Here is a 21,349-nt window from a genome sequence, read left to right on the forward strand (position 1 = left end):
TGGTATAAAAATAAACTGCAATGACCCAATTCTAATGTGAACAAACACAACCTATGACCTCCACAGTCTAGAATTTTGAATCTCAGTCCCATCTGGAAGACAAGAGAAGGGGTCAAATATCCCTGTCTCTACCTGCCTAACACATTTGCTTTGCTGCAGCTGAGTTGATTCACTAGTCACATGTTTTGCCAACTTCACCTAGGACCTTTGAAATCATGTGAGTAATACTGACGATAGTGCTGCACTGAAGAGACCTGCTGCTATACTCTAAATATGCCTCTGGCTGCAGAACCCTCTGTTTTGCAATTTGGAAGTCAAATTGCAGAACTTAGCTAAAAGCAGCAGTTAATAACCTGCTCTGACATCTGTTGTCACTGAACAGGCTAAGAGATAAAGTTCACTATGAAGAAACACAGAAACTGAACACATACCAAATCTTCCTTACAGACCTTCTTCAGAAATTCGAACACTATTAATGTATACACCGAGTACTGATAGAGAGGCAGGATTAGTCTGGAAAAAGTCTTTCCTCGAGGAAAGAAGTTCTTTCATCTAAATATCTCCAGCTAAGTCCTGTTTCTTCAAGCAGCCATCAGTAAAGTAGTATCAGTTAATGGCCGATGGGTTTATTCCGTAAGAATCCTTATCTCCTGACAAAAAGAAAGTAAAACTAGCGATAGTGTCGATAACAGCAGTGAATTCGGTAGGAGGACGGGAGGAGCGGGCTGAGTGCCGGCCCGTTTCGCAGGGCGCAGCTGGCAGGGACCGCGGCGCCGCCCGCGCCTGCGGGAGGGCATCGCTAGGGACCCTTCAAAGCAGACCTTCCCACGCTTCTCCAGCGTTTCTTGCAGAATTACACATGGCAAACAGATCAGCATAATTCATTGCCCCACCCAGTATAAAAGTCAGAACCTCAGTACAAAACAAACGTCATCTAGCACATGTTGAGAAACACCACGCAAGCCCTTTTAAAACATAAGGAAGCATCCAGTACCTTGAGCTCTCCTAGGAAAGCGTATTCACTCCTACTGCATTCTCCACCACTCCTTCCTCTATTTTCTCAGATCATACTGTGGAAACTTAGATCAAGCAATAAATTGCTTGCAAACTTTTAGACAGGGAACTTGTTTAATTAACTATACTCCGTGATGTTGAGCAAGGGGGATTGAGAAGGAATAGGTTTGCAGTACACATAGGAAGATGAGAGTTTTGGCATAGTTCTGCACCCAGTAACAATCAATGGTAAGGGCCTTAAGTTTCAAATAAAGGACAAGACAGAGTTTAAATGGAAGTCTAGGGCAGGGGCAGAAGCTGTGTGGGTCCAGGTCTCAGGTAAGGATTTTCACAGCAATTGCAGCCTCTCTGTGCACTTGGGGCCCTCTGTGACATGAGCCATATGTCTTCATTCACCATGAGAACTCGTCTGGAATTACAATCATCATGATGAAAAAAAGTAACTCCAAACTTTTGCTTTGAGTGGCTCAGCTGTTAATATTAAACAATCAATCTCTGAAATCCTCTCAGAAAGAGAATTATTCTAAAAGGGTCATTGAACATAGGTATACCTTTAGAAACATTAATAACACCAGTTGGGATGAAGATTTGGGAAAATACTTAATTCCCATTAGTAATGGTCTGCTTTGCATCAGAGAATGCAGTTTTTAATCTCCAAAAGACTGTACTAAGCCATTGTTGTGAAGAATAAAATACAATAGTTCTTGAAAACAGTCCAAATTTATAAGAAATATATTTTTTTGACATGGCTGTGTGTCTGATAGATAGGAACTGCAATAGTGATATGTTCTGACTTTTAAAAAATCCTGTGAATTCATATAGCTATCAGTAGCTTTGTCCTTTGATTGGAGAGGTTTTTATTTTTAATTTTGTCTCAATTCTTCAGCTAAGCATAAAAGTAGAGCCATCATTGTGGAAGATGTAATGCACTAAATTAGGTCTCCTGGGGCCTATATGGGAAGAAAGAAGGAAATGTGATTAAAAGGAAATTCAGACAGATTGTTATGAAGCTGGCAAAATAAAGACTCTTACGGTATTCCTGAACTAATGTTAGAAGCTTGGGAGAACATCAGAAACTACTACAGATTTTCATGAATAAACATAATTATAATTGGATTGACAGACAATGTAGAACAAGCTTCACAAATGAAATGCTCATCAGTGACACCCTGTACTCTCAATCCAGGGATGGCAAAACTATTGTGGAAGTGGCAGGCCTGGTCTATTATACACGTGAGCCACAGAGCAAGGGGTCATCCCTGAATACATATCCAGGGAACATGATATGACTTCACATGAGATATGTTGGTTCAGAGGCGCATCCTTCTTCAGCTTTAGTTTGTTTCTCACTTGTTTTGCAACTCAAAATAATATACTTGATCCTACACTTTAGGACCCCATGCATTAAACTGAATGCAGGGGATTAAAAAATCACTATCAGAATTACTTCTTTATTTGTTCATGGGTTTTATGTTAAAGCCAGTATGGAAAAAAAAATGCAAAAGAGAGTTAAAAGATAATGTGGCTTTATTAAACTTGAATGTGGGGGTTGTTTTGTGCACTTCCCTCAGAAATTATGAAATGGCTCTTCTTGCGCAAGCTCCCCTCCTGATAACTTGGAAGCTGGAAGCACCAGTGACTGCAAAAAGCACTAAGGTTTCACAGTTGATATATACCCTCATACTCAGTGAAAAAGAAAATGACACCTAGAGAGAGAAAAGAGTTGCTACTAATGTTCATTAGTAATTATCTGCTTTGCAACAGAGAATGCAATTTTTAAACTTCAAGAGATTTTGTACTAAGCAATTGTTGTGATAAATAAGATACAGCAATTTTGTCTTTTTAGACAGATAGAATGGAAACATTTATATCTTATTTAACACAAGTGTTTGGCTGATCTACTTACACTGGCCAGCCAGAACAGATGTAACTGAGCTAGTCATCCCATAAAGACAGGTAGAATTAAGACAGATTTAGGATGTGCTGAGTACTGGGCTGTTCGGGTTCTTTTTGCAAATTGTTGTGGACATTGGAGGCTCTGCTAGGGATGAGGCCAATAAAGGTCTTGGAGAAGACCAGAGTTCTGCAATGGGTGTGTTATATGGACCTGTGGCAACATGGGATTATTGTAATATTTCATGGCTACATTATAAATCCACAGAAAACCAAAATTTAATGTTAATTTTCAGGTTTTAAGACAGCTTATTCTGCTCCTTAAAAAGCCTTTAAAAGCAAATTTTTAACTTAAAATTACCATGAACATTAGGTTTTGTAATTCTGGGTCTTGTGGGAAGGCATTACAGAGCTTCCACCATTTTATTTTTCAACCTCACACCTTAACTGAAATATTAAGAAACTGTATCATTAATAAGATAATTTTTCTCCGTTGTGTGTTTTGATTGTAGTATATAAGTAAACACATATTTAGTTATAAAAGAGTTTGGCTATAAATAAGTTTTTTTGATTGAACTGTGGAATGCATCCACAGATATTTAAAGTTTTTAATAAGATCTTGTTTTTTTTCTATCAGTGGTCTTCCATATTAGTTTCTATAGCAAAATATTTTAGAAATACCAACATTCTCCAAAAGTTACATTAAAAAAAAATCCATAAAAGATCCATAAAAGATCCATAAAAGATCACAAACTCCAGAAATACACTTCCAAATTCTTACTACGTATATGCACAATTACATGAAAAAGCTACTGATGTTTGCTTTTAAAGCAATAATTTAACTCATGGATGATGATTACTTCCACAAATGTCCTCCATAATTGCTTTAAAAGAGGTAAATAGTTGCCATTATATACCTTAGTATTTTAGAACTTGGAACATCTATTGCAAAATGAAATACTCATCAATTCAAATAAGTATAGCAGTAAATCAATCTCTTTTTCTCACAATTTCTATATTAAATGCAGTTGCACATAAAAAAAGTTTTAGTACTTCATCAAGCATTTTTAATATATTTGCATACAGAATAACAAGAAAAGACCAAATTACAACTTAGAATACATTTTTAAAGTAGCTACAGCTCCAAATGGAGACCATCTTTCCTATGCAAAAAAAAAAAACAACCCTAAAGGTAGTATGTGACTGTAGTACTGCTGTTGCTATGGATGTTCTGAATGTCCTCCTTAACATCTTTACCTAGTTAAGATACACTACTAATATGCAAGGAAAATATACAACATATGAATTCATTAATCAAAATCACAAAAAATCCTAAATTATTTTTATAAGCATGAAGTTGTGGGCTTTTTTCTTATTTTTAGATTTGCTTTTATGTTAATTCATCATTTCTTAAAGCTTTCCCTTTGACCACAAACAAAGAAACTTTATGTGAGTGTGGGGGTTCCAAGAAAGTCAAGATAATATAAGCTCCAGAAGTCTGACAAAAGTGCCATAGCCTCATGTGATACTAATGAGAAAAGTTCTTTTTTGCCATGCAGTACTTGGATTGGAAATATCAGAAAAATGTGGGAAAACCCAACAACAAATCACTTGTAAAGTATCAAAGAGGGCAGAGTTTCTTGCACTTTCGATTCCTTAAACTATTAAATTTGGTGCTCTGGAGACCTTTGCAGGTGGCTGGCAGCAGCGAGTCTCTTCTAGTCCATGGAGATTGGCCTATGACTTCAGAGGTGAAAATGAGCTGAGAAGCTTCTGCAAATCTATCTTTAGATGTTTCAGTTAATTATCTGATGCCATGCACTACAGACCATCTTAGAGGTTTGAGGACAGATGTTACCCTGATTTTGAAGAGTGTTTTATTTTATAGTTCTTTTGAAAGTTTTAAAGTTTTCACAAAACTTCTTTAACCTTCTGATAATGTTTACATATTGAGAATCAAAATTTCCACACAATTTCATGTATAAATAGAATAGTTTACATATTTCTTTGTAGGTAGAGAAAAATGATTGATTGATCTTTAGACCAGTGTAGTTGGAGAGGTGGTAATTCCATCTTCCAATCCACAGTCACCTTTAGAATTCGATAAATATCAAATGTTTAATTATCAAAATAAAACTGGGTCTTTTTCTCTTTTGAATTTACCAAGCTTCTGTGTACTCATTTTGTGTCCAATAACAACAGACAGGGTAGCAGGGCTGGATGTATGCTCCTGAAGGACACAGCCTATTTGGTGCTGCTACCAGCAGGAAACAAACATCTACACAGGCTGGATGGAGGCAACAGGCACCTTTTAAAAGTCTTCAAGTAATTTAATGGAGCTGGGTATTCCATGGACTTAACAGCTGTAACATCAAAGGCTGCGCATGAATGGAGGACTTGGAAACACTCCCAAAGCTGGTAAAGAAAGAAGACATAAAATCAGACAGCTATGCATCTTGAATACATCTTAACCTGCATCGCCCACTTTAGGGATCAGCCAAGAAGCCCCTCATCTGAGACAATTAGACAGGGTGTCCTCAAGGTAGCTTCTCCAGTGTCTAATCATGTATGCACTTGCACAACAACTTTTCCTTTAACAAGAACACTGATAAGATTTCCTTATTTCACTCGGCCACTTTCCAAGCCTTGTAGGAACATATTTATTTTTAGAACTATGGTCCTAAGTTAATTTGGTTGGAATTAGCCAGAGGGCTCAAAGGCATTAACGGAAAACAGAGAAATAAACATGCATGTGAGCATACATTCAACACACACACACACACACACACACACACACACACAAACACATTTGAGCCCACACAGGCATTTTTGTTATCTTATAAAAACCAATTTGAAAATACAATTTAAAACACACCCTACAGCAGTAATCTGCATGTTGTACAACAACAAATACATTAATAACATCTGACACTTTATTTGGTTTGGAAAAATTCTCTATTGCTCATAAAAACCAAAATAGAACTATAGAATTAAGGAAAAAAGGAAAAAAGATTATTTTTATAGTCCCAGAAAGATACTTTAACTATATGTAAGTCCCAGCATAATGAAAGATTTCCTATTTGTCAAGCAACAGCATGGTGGTCTGTAATAAATGCTAATATAATATAACATGTCAGAGATCAAAGCCCCAGTCCTAAAAAATACAGAATAACCCATGAAATCATAATTACTGTTTTGATTTAATTCAGGCAGTTAGCTTAAAGCATTTTTAAAGACATGAAAGCATTTCAAAGAAAACAATTTTCTGAAAGCAAAACAGGAAATAATCTGGTTCTCTGTCCTTCCTCTTTTTATTTTGTGGTACACCTATTTTTGATATTATATAAAAATCCCATATCCAACCTACTAATTCCCTCATCACAATTTTCCTTCACTAGTGGTGTCAGCTGCATCCAATTGAAGTAGAAATAGATTTCCTTAGCACAGGTCTCCTGCTTTGTGCTTAGCACCATATAAGCTATAACATGATTAAGATGTGCAGTCATTTAAGATGCAAAACTCAAACTCACAGTTTTGCGGAATCAGGTCATGATTATACAGTCTGTTTAATGTGATTAAATCCTGCTGATTACATGCAAAAATGGGTGCATGTGCTCTTTAACTTGTCTGACTGTGTGCACTCAAAATCCTCCCTGCTTGTAGCAGCACTAAGGAAGATGCTGGGAGTGAGCAGCTGGGCATGTGAGAAGACAGAGTCAATTTATGTCAGGTTAACATGAGTGTGAGCCATCACTGCAACTTCTTATTTGCAAGTTAACAGCATAGATATAGTTTTCCTTATTTCTATGAAGTATCTCATACAGTTGGGGTACTTTTAAAAAGTTTCCTTGTAAATGTTGTCATTTTTAGATAAACAACTTAAAAATATTTATTATTAAGTACATTATTAGTTATTTATTAGCTCAACAATAGGATTTTAATGTGAAAATTGTCAAATCAGTGCTAACGCCTACACACCTCAAAACTGACCTTATGACAATTTGCAGTCTGCAGAACAAGTTGCATTTCACCTTGTTCTTGAAGAGAAAGGTCTACCACCAATGCTGGTGAAGTCAGTGAAGATCTTAAACCTACTGCTTCCTTAATAATCTAGAAACATACATAATACATAAAAACTGGAAGCAAAAATAAATTTGGGGTTGTGTCATTCACATCAGTAAGTATAGTCCTACACATTAAAACTGAGACTATTGGAAAAAGATGTAAGGGGCCATGTATCTGTGCCTAAAACCCTGGGAGTTCCAATCAGTAATCACACTAGCAGGCATATGCACATGAGCTAACAAAATGCTATCTTAAAAACAGCTCAACTCTTAAAATTAAATGTCATTCCTAATTGGAAAACAAATCACAAAATGCCACTCAAACTATTTCATTCTGAATGTTTAAAAATATTTTTTTGCATTCCTTTTGCAATCTTTTAATCAGCAGCTGTGCACTTTACATACATGATGAGTGTGTTAATGTCAAAGAAAAAAAATGAAAATGTTACACAGAAATAAATGTAGCTTTACTTTCTCTAGCTTGCATGCAGGACTCTAATTCATTCTAGATACACTCCAATTAATTGTAATTCATTCCACAATGAACTTTCTCTCAATATAACATAAAAGTTTAAGAAACAGTTTACAAAGGCTTTGCCAAGTTCTGCATAGCTGGTCTAGTCCCAGCTATGTGGATCTGGATGAATAAATGGAATTCTATTCACATCTCTCACCTAAGGAAGGTATTTTTCCTTATCCTCACGGAAATAAATGTCCTTGTGGAGCAGAGCCCTGTCTCTTTATAGTTATTTTTGGATAAAGACTGCTAAAGAAGTCTTCTGTGTCCTGGAAATCTCCAAATTTTGGAGAAGAGAACTGATCACATATTTTTAAATATTAATCTGCTTGTGAAGCACTGTTTGGAATAGAGCTACCCTCTCAGTAGCAGGTGGCAGAAGATGTCTAAATGTGCTTTGGTCACACTAATATAGACACTAACATATTTGTGTTAAAGTATAAATATTAGTTCTGTACACTGAGTGATTATAAAATTATTCCAGTAGTAAAGTTAACACGTACAAAAGTTGTTAAGGATTTAAAGCATTACGAGTAACCAAGATGAAGGGGTTTGAATCCAGTGGTACCCTTATCACAAACTAGAAATGCATTTTTTTCTACTTACCCAGTTTTCTAAGACTTTAGGATTCATGTAAGTAAGCATTTCTGTTCCAAGAGGAAGGACAAAAACTTGCTTGCCTACAGCAGAATCTTTCATCATCACATGGCTCAAGCACATGTCTTCACAGATGGCAGCTTTAGGTCAAGCAACAAAACCAACCCCAGAACCTGCTATAGTGATGAACTCTATTTAATTTTTGTATTTAAAGCTCTTTCATATTTCCTGAAAAGCTATACAGTTTAAAGTTACAGAGCAAACATATCCTTTCTCCATAGTGAGACTATTCTATCCAGAAATGCTTTTGGTAGCTACCATCAGCCTTATCCCAGAGCACATTTCCTCTCAGAGATAGAAGCTCTTTGGTTTGAGGGAGGGGAAGAAGACAGATGAATCCTGGCAGCTTGCTCACTCCCCTGGGATGGTACTTTCTCCAGGTGGCAAGCAAAAGACATATTCATGCTGAGCTGTGAGAAAAAGAGGCATTTCTGAAAGGAGTATGGAGTTGTTGCCACACTGGGGGCTTAGGAACTGAAAGGAAGCATATTTCCCTTATGAAAATGGAGGAATAGAATTAAGAAAGTATTACATCCAGATATTGCAGGGTGAAGAACAAAAAAAAAAAAAAAAAAAAAGGCACTGAGTGAGCAGAAAAATTAGAGATGGATAGACTTTGCAAGGAAGACTAGACTTTGCAAGGAAGATATTTATTTTCCACAGCTGGATGTAAATGGGATGGTAATTATATTGTTTTTTAATCTTAAATTTTTTTAAGAAGTTTTTTATTCTAACTTAGTTTTGTTTCTTTCTTCTGATATACTTTCTTACTGTGTGTTCATTGGCCTGCTCTAGAAAGAAGAAAGAAAAGATCTAGTGCAGATGATTTATGTTTTGTAACTGGAAAATGTTTGTTCCAGACCTGTCCTTTGTCACTTCTGTCAGATAATTTGCAACTTAAATTAGAGGTGCTGTTTGGTTTTTAACTCTGGCAACACCTGAAGGCATTACATAAGTTTTTAATTGCATCATGTATTGAGGAAGAACTTGATGTACCTAATTGTTTCTAACTGGTAAGTTTTTAATAGGTTTTTAATAAAAAATTAATAAATTTTAATTAAATGTTAATATATTTTATATATTATAAAATAATAATTTTTATAGAATAAGTTTTTAATAAAAATTCCAAATAACAATGTTCTGACCAGTCATGTGTTAGGCTTGGACAAAACACATCTTTTCTCTTTTCTCACCTCCAAAGCACTGGTGAGTTTGGAGTAAATCAGGCTTTTTCTGGCAATTATCTATGTAAACACAAAAATCTTCATCACTATGATGACTAAGCAGATCTAAATTTCAACTCAAAACTACATTGCAAACTCTTGTGCATAGCTGCTACAGAGATTTTAACTTAGTTTTTTACTTTTTAATCTCAACTTTGACTTTAGAGTAATCTGGGTCAAGTGATGTTTACATTCAGCATTTTCAAATAAAATTCCTGTGACTATACTTTTGCTTTGAGACTGCAGCATCTGTACTGCTTGTAATATGGGACATAAGTAAGCCTGAAGACAAACTGATATACTTTGTTAAACTCACTGACATCAAGGAGAAAGGGAAAGACTAAACATGCATTTTAAGCTTACAAATTCCTTTCAAACTGGCATTTCCAGAGGAACTATTTTAAGAAAGAACAGGAATTATTAGGAAATTATGGGATTTATCATGGAAAATTTCATTGTCCTACTTTAGGATATGCCTTTGCTGTAAGGATTAATACTCAGATGTGTGAGTCATGCTGCAAAATCCTATCTAAGATTACACCCTTACTGATCCTTTGTGACCTTAGATGTATTGCTGATGTCCTTGTGTCAGCAGCAGTAGCATACAAGGTTCTGATTCTTTCACAATAAACTGTGGAGAAATGGGTCTGTCTTTCTGGGAACTGGATGTACATTATGAGAAAGGACGAGTGGCATTTAGTCCTCCTAGTAAAGTGACAGAAGACTACACACAATCAGAGATTTTTTTTTTTTTTTTTCAAACTGTAACATTAAGGAAAAAATCTCCAAAATCAGAAAACTAAACTTGTGAAAAACTTAAAGAGAAAACAGAATGTCAAAATTAAAGTCAACAAAACATGGAAACAGAGGATCAAATCTTTATTCAGGGACATATCTTGTATATAAAATCCACCCAAATTAAATTCTTCATAATGACCTCTCTGACTGTGTGCCCAAAAATGAGGAAGGGCAGTGCCTAAGGAACAGGTTTTTCTGGTGAAGGAGGAACTTGGTAGTCCTTGTAGTACATGAAAACAAATTTGGCATTGACATAGTTTTGACCAATTTTTAACACTCCTTCAGAGGAGCAGACACTGATTTCCTTTGTAAAGTCCATCAGGGAGAGTACTGTGAGAGTCCCAGATAACCAGAGGAAATGTTGTTACTCAAATAAACAAAGACTTGTACTCCTCTGTGCTGCTTCCTCCTAATGCATTACAAGCAGTATATTTGTTTCAGGTGTTTGAACATACTGTAGCTGTTTCCAGTGGTGAAATTAAATCTCTATATTTTGTAGTTGCATCAGTGTTTGTTAAGAACAAACTCCTGTAAGTGAGCAGCAAAGCAAATGAGCAGAAGAATGTAGCCAATTCCCAAGGTGGCTTCTAAGGTCTAAATCTTCAACTCTGAGAGCACAAACAGTACTAATAAAGTCCTTCACACATAGACAAGATGCAAACATCAGTGATGCACAATGGAAAGAAAGTATAATAAGCTCTCCAGTATTCTCACAGTTTTTGCCAAATCCTAAAAGTTTACTATAACTTAAAATATTTAGCTTCTTTCTTATAGTTTTTGGAGCCAAGTCATTTATTGCCAGAGGAAATACACTTTTAAAAGATTTTGTAATGTTTATGACTGCAAAGAAAAGCCTAGTGAAAATATGACTTGAAAATTTCTTACAGGTTCAGGAGATACAGAAAATGTAAACAACTTTCAGTTCCAATGTCATGATTCTTAGGGCCTGGCTAATGGCTCTGAACACCTGAGGTTGCTGATACTGAAGACAGAATATTTCTTTTACTCATAGCTATTAGAGTCTTCTGATTTTCTCAGCCACATCCATCCCCTATAAGCAGATTAACTGTCCTAGAAATTTTATTGATTATGGATTAGGCCTTTATGACTCAGTAGAAAACATTGTTTAAAGAAAAAAAAAAGGATTTAGGATCATTTCTAATATCCCTCTGCTCAATTCTTTTTTAAAATGTATTTACTAACCAAGAAGCTTTTGTGCCATGTGTTAACTTCAGTAGAGTTAGTCAGGATTTTTAGACTTCTCAGGATGATATCTTCATCTGGTTTTATGTAAAGAGGACCAAATGGACACTACTTTTTCAGAATACAAATATGGTAAATAATGCTAATTTTTTAATGCATAATAAATAACTTTGCATCCTATTTGTTTTTATTTTTGTTTTTGTTTTTTTTTTTACTAGCTGTTAGTCTTATTAAGTGGATATTTCCTCCCAAAATGTTTTAGATATAATTTATTTTGTGTTCCCTGTGCCATTGAACATCCTAATTTTGTTCTGAAGTTGCTGGCAAAATTTGGCATTGTTGTAACAATCACAGCATCAGTATCACTGTAATCGTTACTGTAGCAATTTGTAACCTGAAAATTCAGGACCAAACTCCTGCTTGTTACCTACACCTAAAGTCTGGAAGGATAACTGATATAATGATACGAACAAATTCATCTTTCCAGAAAAGTACACTGAGTCCACTGCAACACAATCACGGAACAAAACTAAAATCTATGTACACAAATTGCAGTACATTCTAAAATTGCACATATGTATGCTTGAGAGGTTACCAAAAGTATCCTTTTGAAGAATCCCTTTGATACCTTTTAGACTGTCACATAGGCTGATCTACCTGTCAGATATGCTCAGGGGTTCAGATCTCTGGAGAGAAACAATCCAAACCCTTCTGCAATGGCAAGCTGTTGATACCAGGTCAAGCTTGGGTAACAGTAAATAGCCTGAAGAGCAATAGAAATATCTTTAAATCACAGGCATGCTTTCATGACTCTCGACCACTTGAAAGGAGTGGGATAATTTACCATAACATAGAATAAAAATTCCATGTAACAGTTTAATCTACAAATTATTGTATCATTCAGATAAAGAATTGCACTGGTTGTTTCCAAAGGAATTTTAAGAATTAAGGTGACTTTTCTAAGCAGTTTGTTGCATTCTACCTTGCTTGCCTTTGTGTCAGCAGTGTACAAATAGCATAGGAAGCCTTCTGTTTGTGTGCAAAAAAATCCCCAGCCAGAAACTATGCAGCTGATGACTAATATCTATGTTATAATTCTGATATGACTCTAGTTGTGATAGACTTCTGAAAGAGAGACAGCACAATTTTTAAAGTACTCTTTGTATTAAAAATATAGCTTATCTTTATTCTAATACTTACTTAGAGAACTAGGATTAAGATGCTAACAGTGTCTAGCCTGTCTAGCTGCAGACAGCTGTTTGAATACGAAATGTTCACTATAGCAAAGACATAAGCTAGCAAAAGCTTTAAAAGAAATTTCAGCCTCCCATAAACAATACTGAGAACATGAACATTGAGGAGATATTGTATCCTTATTGCAAAGGATGACTCAGGAATTAAAGCTGATGCTTCTTCAGTAATTATTTATCTGATGCCCAACATCCACATTCTATTGCTTCGAGCAGCCCTTTCACATAGACCCTTCCATCTTCTGTCTGTGCTGCATCTCAAGTAAATGATGAAAAAGTTTAAAGAGAATGAGATATTTACTTGGAAATTATGCAGTTTTGATCCTGACCAGAAACAAAACCTCTGAGCAGGCCACTCAGACCAAAGATCTTAGAACTGGCAACATCCTGAAATAACGGAATATTCAAATTTCACACAAAAAGATACTTTGAGTTCCCCTTTCAATCATGTTGCTATGTAGACTTTTGGGGTCATGTGACCTTATCTGAAATGGAATGGAATGCAATCGCAGAGAATTGCACATAAACAGTTAAGACTTAACACATGAAATATTTAATTACTACAAATTCTTTACATCTTCTCCACCTCACCTCCTCCCCCAACAAAAAGAGTGAATCCCAAACTGAACAACCCTATGCAAACTCTAATCATACTGCCAGCATGAGCTACAAGCAACTTAAACAAGAGAACAGAAGCCAAACTTTAGTTTGCATCAGTTGTTACAGACAATCAGAACTAATTACAGCATTTAGAAATAATTCTGTAAAAGATCTTTCTATATTTTAAAGAAAGGTACAGAAGTTCAGGCTTAGTGATGTTAGAAACAGTGTTGTAGCCACTTCCATAAAACTGCTTTGCAAAGCAAAATAGGTCTGTTGTTCTTTCAGTCTGTCCCTCCCCCAACCTTGCCTGTAGTTTCCCCTTTCCTTAGTCTTCACTTGTTTTCTTGTACAGGTCAGGAGAACATATCCTTTTGCTCTCCAAATGCAGGCTACTGCACTTTCAGAGGTTATCATGATGGCAATTAGGTCACCAATTTCATTTTTCATAAGCTGGTGAGCTAACAGTTATTTAGGTTGTGGAACTGCCCTCCTTTCAGGGCTGGAAAATAATTTGCACTCCTTTGTGCTTTGCTGCAAGTTGGCACAGTTGCTCTTTTATTGCTAAATCCTGCTTATGCCCCTGCTTCTGTGCATGTTGTGTCCTCCCCCTCATGACTATATTTTTCTCTCTTTACTTTCTATGCTTTACTTTTCAAAATTTTTATAAACTTCTGGATGTAGAGCCTGAAGGTGCTATCTCTATCTTCTCATCCTGTATTTCAGATTTTAATGCTGCATTCATCCATCATTTCAGCAGACAGCCCTGTGGCCCCCAATGTCCCCTGTGGGATTTCAAAATGTGGATCTAGACCATCAGACCACTCCTTTAGCTTATAGTGAAAACTATAATGAGTGCAAAGAACACTAAGATGTTTGGCAACATGTCAGAGTTGTTTTATAACTATGAAGGTATTTGTGAATAGCCATCAGCTTTCAGGTACTCCTTCTAGTTGAGCTAAGCATTTGTTTAGGCCTAAGAGAAAAAAATTCTGTGAGTATTTTAAGGACTGAGTGCAAACACTTTCTGCCAAGTTTGCCTTTGATTGCAGATATAAATACTTGCCTTAACACAGTACTTCACACCATGCTTGTGGGCTTGTGGAAGTGACATGAAAAATAAGGTGTGTGCTGCTCTGCCTGGAGGAGGGTGGTGCTAATGTGGCTGTCCTGCTGCCACGTTAAAATGCTGGCTTGTTGCAGTGCCTGTCCTGAGCTGTGTGTAATGAATGCAAAATGATGACATGGATAAAACTCTCTTACGGATGACTCATCAAGTCTAATGGAATTATTGTCACTGGAAGATGGAGTCAGGGAAACAAGTGTTCTAGTGCTCCTGGCCTACCATTGATAATTCTTTCAGCCTCTGTTGAAGCCTCATTTCCAGACCTGTTCACACTAATTTAGAAACACCCTCTTTCCTAGGGAAAAAAAAAAAAAAAAAAAGTACATCTTTTCAGTTTATTATAAGAATGGGAACTGGCAACATAACTGCTGGTTTGTTTTCTTTTCCTCCCAGCAGTTTTTCAAGAATTCCCTGATATCATACTCTTCCCAAGCTGCTGCCCCTTCTCACCTCTCCTGTAAAAGGCTGCTTCTTCTTCTGCTTTGAGTCTATGTGGTTCAGTCCTTCCTCATAGCCTCACTCCTTGCTGTTGGAATTACACTGCCTTTCCCTTTTGAAGTTGAGATGATATTGACCAAAAATTAGAACAATGGAATCTAGCATTAGTAGCAATTTGGAACACTGTTAAGGCTGTGCTGATTGCTGTTTTCAGCAGAAGTACTGGTAGGTTTATTCCAGCAATGCAAGAACAGAAGGTGCTTCCCAGACTATTATGCTGTAAAGCTGCAACTTTCCAAGCAGAAGTAGGGGCAAATTCAAGTACAAAGTATTAATTGTGACTTCATCTTGCTGGGAGATTTGTATAAGATTTGCTCGTCTTTTACATCAGCACACTTTGGATACATACATCTTTGAAGTAAGTTGTCAAAAGGGATTATTCCTTTTGAAAACCTTAACTGCTATACCTAAACACACAAAGTAAAGAGATACAGTGCCTAGAAAGTTTGTTTTTCTAAGCTATTACCTTGGTTCAATTACTATTATTTATACATATTCATAAATATAATGAGATTTTTTCTTCTGCTTAACCCTTACATTTTATGGAATAGTTAATTAATCTTATCAGTTCATGGTAATGTGCCTTGCCCAGAGGACATATTTATTAACTCAATGACATGTCAAGCATTAGGTGCTTTAAGTATTTTGATTCTATTTCCTACTACCTAAGTATGTGTTGAAATTTTTTCATAATTACACACGACTGATCATTTACTGATCACTCTGCTATTTTATGGGTACCTTCAGGATTTCCTGTAGCAGAGATCTGAGCACAGGGCATTGTTTGCTTGACTTGAAGCAGAATGAAAGCCACAAATATGGATCCTAGCTGTGTACATATATGTCGGTCAAATAAGTACCTACACAATTTTAGGGGACCAAAGCAATACACTGAAATTGGTATTTCACAACTCCTCTTTCTCAATGGTTTTTGAACAATTTTTAATTTATCAAGGTGGTGAAATACCATGTGGGAGACCTCTGCATGGCACTGTTGTTGCCAAGCCTATGGTTTAAAGTAGAGCTGTGTATGCTGTAAGATTCCCTGAGGGATCAGCTTGGGGAAAAGAGTACTGCTAACATGAAACATTCAAAATTATAGACTTAGAAGTAAAAGGCTCATTAGACACTTAGAAAAAATGGTATTTTTTATTATTTATAAAAGGCAAATAAAGTTATAAGTTTATTTATTAAGGGTTTGCTCTTTTGCTTCACATGACTAACAGCTCTGACATGTTGTATGAGTATGTATGTCTCTGACAGTTGTATGAGTAAAACTGAAACTCAGTAATACTCACATATAAAACTAAGAAGTGGTCAACCTCGAAATGTTAAGTATTTAACAATATCTGGGAAAATTACAGAACTTCTGCAAAACCCATCAGCCTTAAGAACTGCTTAATGCCCCTCACATTTCTGCAAGAAAACATATTATGCTTTAATTGAAGAGAAAAAATACTGTAATTGAAGAAGGTTGGTTTTCTTCACATTAAAATAGTAGAGATGTTTTTCCTCCATCTTTCCTGCAAACCATTACTATTTCTTTGGTGCACCCTAAAGTCTAGTGAAAACCACAAACAAAAACCCACTGAACAGTGCTTAAAGGAAGAGCAAGTTTCAGATGGGAATATTTCTTTGTATTGAAATACTAAGCTGTGGGGGCACATCACCCCAGGGTTCTCTGAGCTAGGGCAGACATGGCTCTGTTTCTGAGGAGATATGTTTCTGTTCCATACTTTATGCCATTACTTAACAATACTGTAGGTAACAGACTTATAGAAGTTTCTTTCACAGAATCATTGAGCTTGGAAAAGACCTGAGACCATCGAGTCCAAACGACCGGTCACCATCACTCCAGAAAACCATGACACTAAGTGCCACATCCAGTCTTTCCTTAAACACCTCTAGGGACAGTGACTCGACCACCTCCCTGGGCGGCCTACTCCAATGTCTAAACACACTTTCGTGAAGAAATTCTTCCTAATATCCAACTTAAACTTCCCCGGTACAGCTTAAGACTGTGTCCTCAAGCCCCGCTGTTGGTTGTCTGGGAGAAGAGACCGACCCCTGCCTGGCTGCAGCCTCCTTTCAGGCACTTGTAGAGAGTGATAAGGTCACCCCCCCATCTCCTTTTCTCCCGGCTAAAGACCCCCAGCTCCCTCAGCCGCTTCTCAAAGGATTCGTGCTCCAGACAGGACATGCGCTCTTCCTTAGCATCCAGAACAGGGAATGACGCGCAGCGCTGCGTACGTCACTGGTGGATGAGAGGTGTGCTGCCTGGTCAGAAATTCAACAAAATATTTCGATTGGCGCCCGCAGCACAGCTGCCTGACACCGAAGAGCTCTAAGACAGGTCACACCAAGGGAAAGAGGGAAAAAACCCGACCCGCAGTTTCGAGCCGCGTGCCTTGCGGCCGCACCCGGCCAAGGGCCGCCGCTGCCCCGCCGGAGCCGGTGCCGCCGGTGCCGCCGGTGCCGCCGGGCAGGCGCGGCGCGGCCGGGCCGGGCGCGGAGCGGAGCGCCGGCCCCGGCAGGGGCGGTCCCGCGGCCCCGCCGGGCGGGCGGGGCGGGGCGGTGGCGCACTAGCCGTCCCAAGATGGCGGCCGCTCCGGGCCGGGCTGCGAGGGCGGCAGCGGGGTCGGGGCCGGCGGGCAGGCGCTGAGCGGGGCGGCGGCGGGGGCTGGCGGCGCTCGCCTCCCCTCGCCTCCCCGCAGGGTGCGGGGTAGCTTTCCGCGCGGCCGCCAGGCTTCACCATGCTGCGGGGCTAGAGCCGCCGAGGCGCCGCCGCAGCGCAGCGGGGTAATAATGTTAACAGAGGTAAGAGCGCTGCCAAGGAGGTGCGGGAGCGCGGGGAGCGGCTCGCTGTCCGCGCCGTGGCTCAGCCCTTCGCCGGGTTTTCTCGGCGGCTGGCAGTTTTCCCCTTGGCCGCGGAGGGCAGAGCCGCTGACCGGCTCGCCCAGGGCAGCGCCGGGCCGCTGTTATCAGCCTCCGTCCTCTCCCGGCAGGGCGGGACGGCGGCGGGGCTCTCCGGCCCGCCGTGCCCGCTGCGTGCGGCAGCTGGGCCCGGTCCCGGTTCCGACGCGGTCCGCAGACGGCCGGGCTGGGCTGCCCGGTGAGGGCCCGCGGGGCCGCGTCCGGGGAGCGGAGCGCAGCTGGCCGCGGGGAGCCCGCCTCGGCCCTGGGCCGCGCCGGGGACGTGCCCCCGCCTGGGCCCCGCACGCCCGCTCCGGCTTCAGCCCCTCCGGCCTCCTCCTCCGCGGTGCCTTCCAAAAGGCTCCGTGCTTATTTGTTTGAAGGGCTTAAGCGGAGCGGTTCGGCTGTGCTTGCGGGAGTTTGTGTCATTAGGTAATCCTTAGAAGTTTACTGCCCCGGTTCACCTCTGCCTGGTGGGGGGTTTCTGTCCCGAAGCAGCTCAGCTGTGAGGCAGGCAGGTATTTGAGGATCAGCGTGGGCTATAAATGTCTGCTGTGTCCAAAGGCATTCTAAAAGGTGGAATCTGGCAGGGCTTTCCAGTTGCTGGAAATTAGACTTTATCCTGTATTCTGTTTTGTCTACAAAGAGCAATTGATTTTCTATTTTTAATGTCAACAAGGTGTCCTGAGTGCAGATACTTCTGCAATACAATGACTGGGTTACCCATGTTTTATAATTTGTCATATTATTTTACAGTGGAGGTTATTCATCCAAATAGTGAGTTGTCTTAAGTCTTGCATGGTAAAGGCTTGCTTTCCAACACCTGAACATTTCAGCTTTGCTTTCCTGAATGATATTAAACAGTATCTTCCATGTTTTAATTTGCATCAGCTCAAAGTTTTAGGGCATTCTTAAAGCAGTTCTGTAGAGCCATGAGCTCTCAGATTTCCCCAGGAGGCTAAAATTTGCAGAATGAATTAAACCTGTAAAAATATATGACCTGTTTTTGAATTGAGGGTATTTGGTGGGTGATCAGGATTAATAAGCTGCATTAAAGAGAATTGGTGAGTGTGATGGCTATGACTATTAGCTATAGTAATTTAGATTATTTTAGGGGTGGCATAGAACGTTCTGGGTCGGTGCCTCCTACTGGACTGTTTGTTCCTTTTGGTGGTGGCTGTGTGTGCTCATCCAAGACACTTTTATCTTGGAACTGAATTTTTTTTTTAACAGTGTTGAATTTCTGTGAATAGCAGTGTGGATGACAGTCCACTGGCTTTTTGAGATAAAGCTTCATGATTGCATGTGTGATGACCAGTTATGACACTTATCCTTGTTTCAGGAGGAGAGGGTTCTGATGTTCCCTTCTTCTAGTTCCTGTATATATGTTATTTGTAGACAAGTTGCTTCAAGGTGAAGTATTCCAGCCTTGGTCTTTGCCAAGGAGATGTAATTTAAGGGAGTCTAGCAAAACTGCAGGCTTTGCCTGCCTGAAAAGCAATTATGGGGAGTTCTTCAGGCAGTCAGACAGCTCTAGGCTGTCAGGAATACCCACCTAAGGTGGAGGAGTCCTTTCCCTGTGAGCTTTTCTGGGTGTTCTGATGGTGACTTGGTAGCTACAACAGCCTGGGGAAACTAGTTGCACCCATGAACCCTTGCCACACTTTGGAGGAATATGCATATTGTTTCAAGTCTACTGATATGTGATTTCTTTATACATGAAAATTGAGATTGACTGTATGGTGAACTGACATTAGAAGCAAAAGCTGCACTAGTTTTTGGTGCTGGATATTTGTGCCCTTGTCAAGTTTGCTACTGTCTAAAGTGGCCAAAATCACTGTAATTTTGTTTTTAGCCATTAAAAATTTAGATCCACTTCCCCTACTGTAACTGCTAGTTTTATAACCTACCAACTTAGAAAATATTTTTTCTTAACTATGTTTAAGAATGAGGGAAAGGCACATCGTGTTTTACATGTATTGTTATCATGCAGTAACATAGTGTTGAGTTTCTCAGGGTCAGTTTCCTACATCCTTTGACTGTATCTGTATATGCAGACCCCAGCAGATTCGTTTCAGTTTTGTGTGAATGCAATTAGGATTAGGACTTTGTAATCAGTAATTTCAGGGGAAGATCACACTTCCTGTCCGGAGAAAATACTCTGTGGTTTTTTTATTTGTTCTTTGGTCTTTTCTGCCCATCTTATTTTAGTTGTATTCAAAACCCATGCTGTTGAATGGCAAGCACATACATTTTTTTACCTAACTGGCAAATGCCATTTCCAGATTTTTCACCATAAAACAAACTTCTGCAGTAATGTTGAATTAATTCTGTCAGCATGTGTTTAGAGTCCTCTTGTGATGATCATTTCCCTAGTCTGTTGTGCTGGCCATTCCGTGCCTTTTCACTTGTTCCCCTTTTCTTGTTCGTGAGATGTCTCTGCTTTCCAGGCCTGTGTGGCCTGTTCCCGTGTGACTTACTGCATCAGCACTTTCTCATCTGGTGAGGCTATGATGGACACAAGTTGCAGTGGTTTTTCTCTTGTCTTTTTGGACAACTGGCTTTGTCATGCTTGCCTCTTGTGTAGTGGTAACTGCACTGCACAGACTCCAAGGAAGCAGTTGGTGTTTTACAGCTCTGGCTCTTGGTGGTCAGTAGTGTCTTAAATTCTGATGGACCAAACACTCAGTAGGATTTTGACTTAAGATATTTTAGATGCCTTTCAAATTGATGGTCTGTGCTGTCTGCATTTGCAGCCTGTGTTGTCTCTGAAGAGGGCACTTTTTCTCAGCTGAGAAGGCTCCTTTTTTTTCTTCCCCAGCTACTCATTAAACTACTTTGAGATGCTTAGGGAGGACTTCAGAATTTATCAGCAGCTAAATTTGTGACAACTTAATTCGCAGTTTAGCAAGAGTAACTTGTTGCAGTACTAGTGACAGCTGAGAAGATTTTTGAAATTTAATTTTTTTTTCTTATCTGCAACTAAAAATGAGCCATATTAAATCAGCTCTGATGTGTTGGTATTTCTTGTTATTGCAACTGATGAAGATAATTCACTAACGACATGCACTACTTCCTTTCCATTAAACAATCTATATTTAACAACCTTTTTTTTGGTTAAATTTTGGTATCTACTAACCTGAGAACTGTTTCTGAGAAAAACTAAGCAAATTAGCCTGATTTTTAAGAATAAAGGTTGACTCAGCAGCTTAACTTGCTCTAGAATAATAGTGAATTAGCCTTTCTGCAACAGTAGCACATTGTAAACTATATTAGTATGGCTCTGAAAGATGCAGAACACAGTTAACTGCTTGATGTACTGTAACATTAACTTTTTCTGTTCCTTGATACATGTCAGTGGCAGATTGTTCTGGTGCTTTATGTGTCTGAACTATGTTCCACTGGTAGAGCCATTTTCAAATGTGTAGACATTTACCAGGGTGCAGAAATAAATAAGTTTTCTGTCCTTTTGTGAAACTTGTGTGCTGGGGCTTTCTTTAGTGCCAGTGTTTTGCTAGATGAGATCTAGTTGGAGCATTAGCTGCAAGCCCTTGGGAGGTAAAAAGCCTCTTTCTCCTTCAGTATTTTCTGTC

The 21,349-nt window shown here is 38.9% G+C and overlaps 1 protein-coding gene across 2 annotated transcripts in view; it reads left to right on the forward strand.

Annotated features, from left to right (window-relative positions):
- The first annotated feature begins 17,496 nt into the window (after window positions 1-17,496).
- Window positions 17,497-21,349, forward strand: part of SNX13 (sorting nexin 13) — a 64,889-nt gene continuing 61,036 nt past the window's right edge. Inside the window, exon 1 of one of the 2 annotated variants that reach the window (XM_031503845.2) lies at window positions 17,497-17,660. In XM_031503845.2, the coding sequence (XP_031359705.2) occupies window positions 17,649-17,660 (12 nt within the window). In that variant the 5' untranslated portion in view covers window positions 17,497-17,648. The remainder of the gene's footprint in view (window positions 17,661-21,349) is intronic. The other variant, XM_031503846.2, reaches the window with a different exon arrangement.

This window comes from Lonchura striata, chromosome 1 (genome assembly GCF_046129695.1).
Source record: "Lonchura striata isolate bLonStr1 chromosome 1, bLonStr1.mat, whole genome shotgun sequence".
NCBI lineage: Eukaryota > Metazoa > Chordata > Aves > Passeriformes > Estrildidae > Lonchura > Lonchura striata.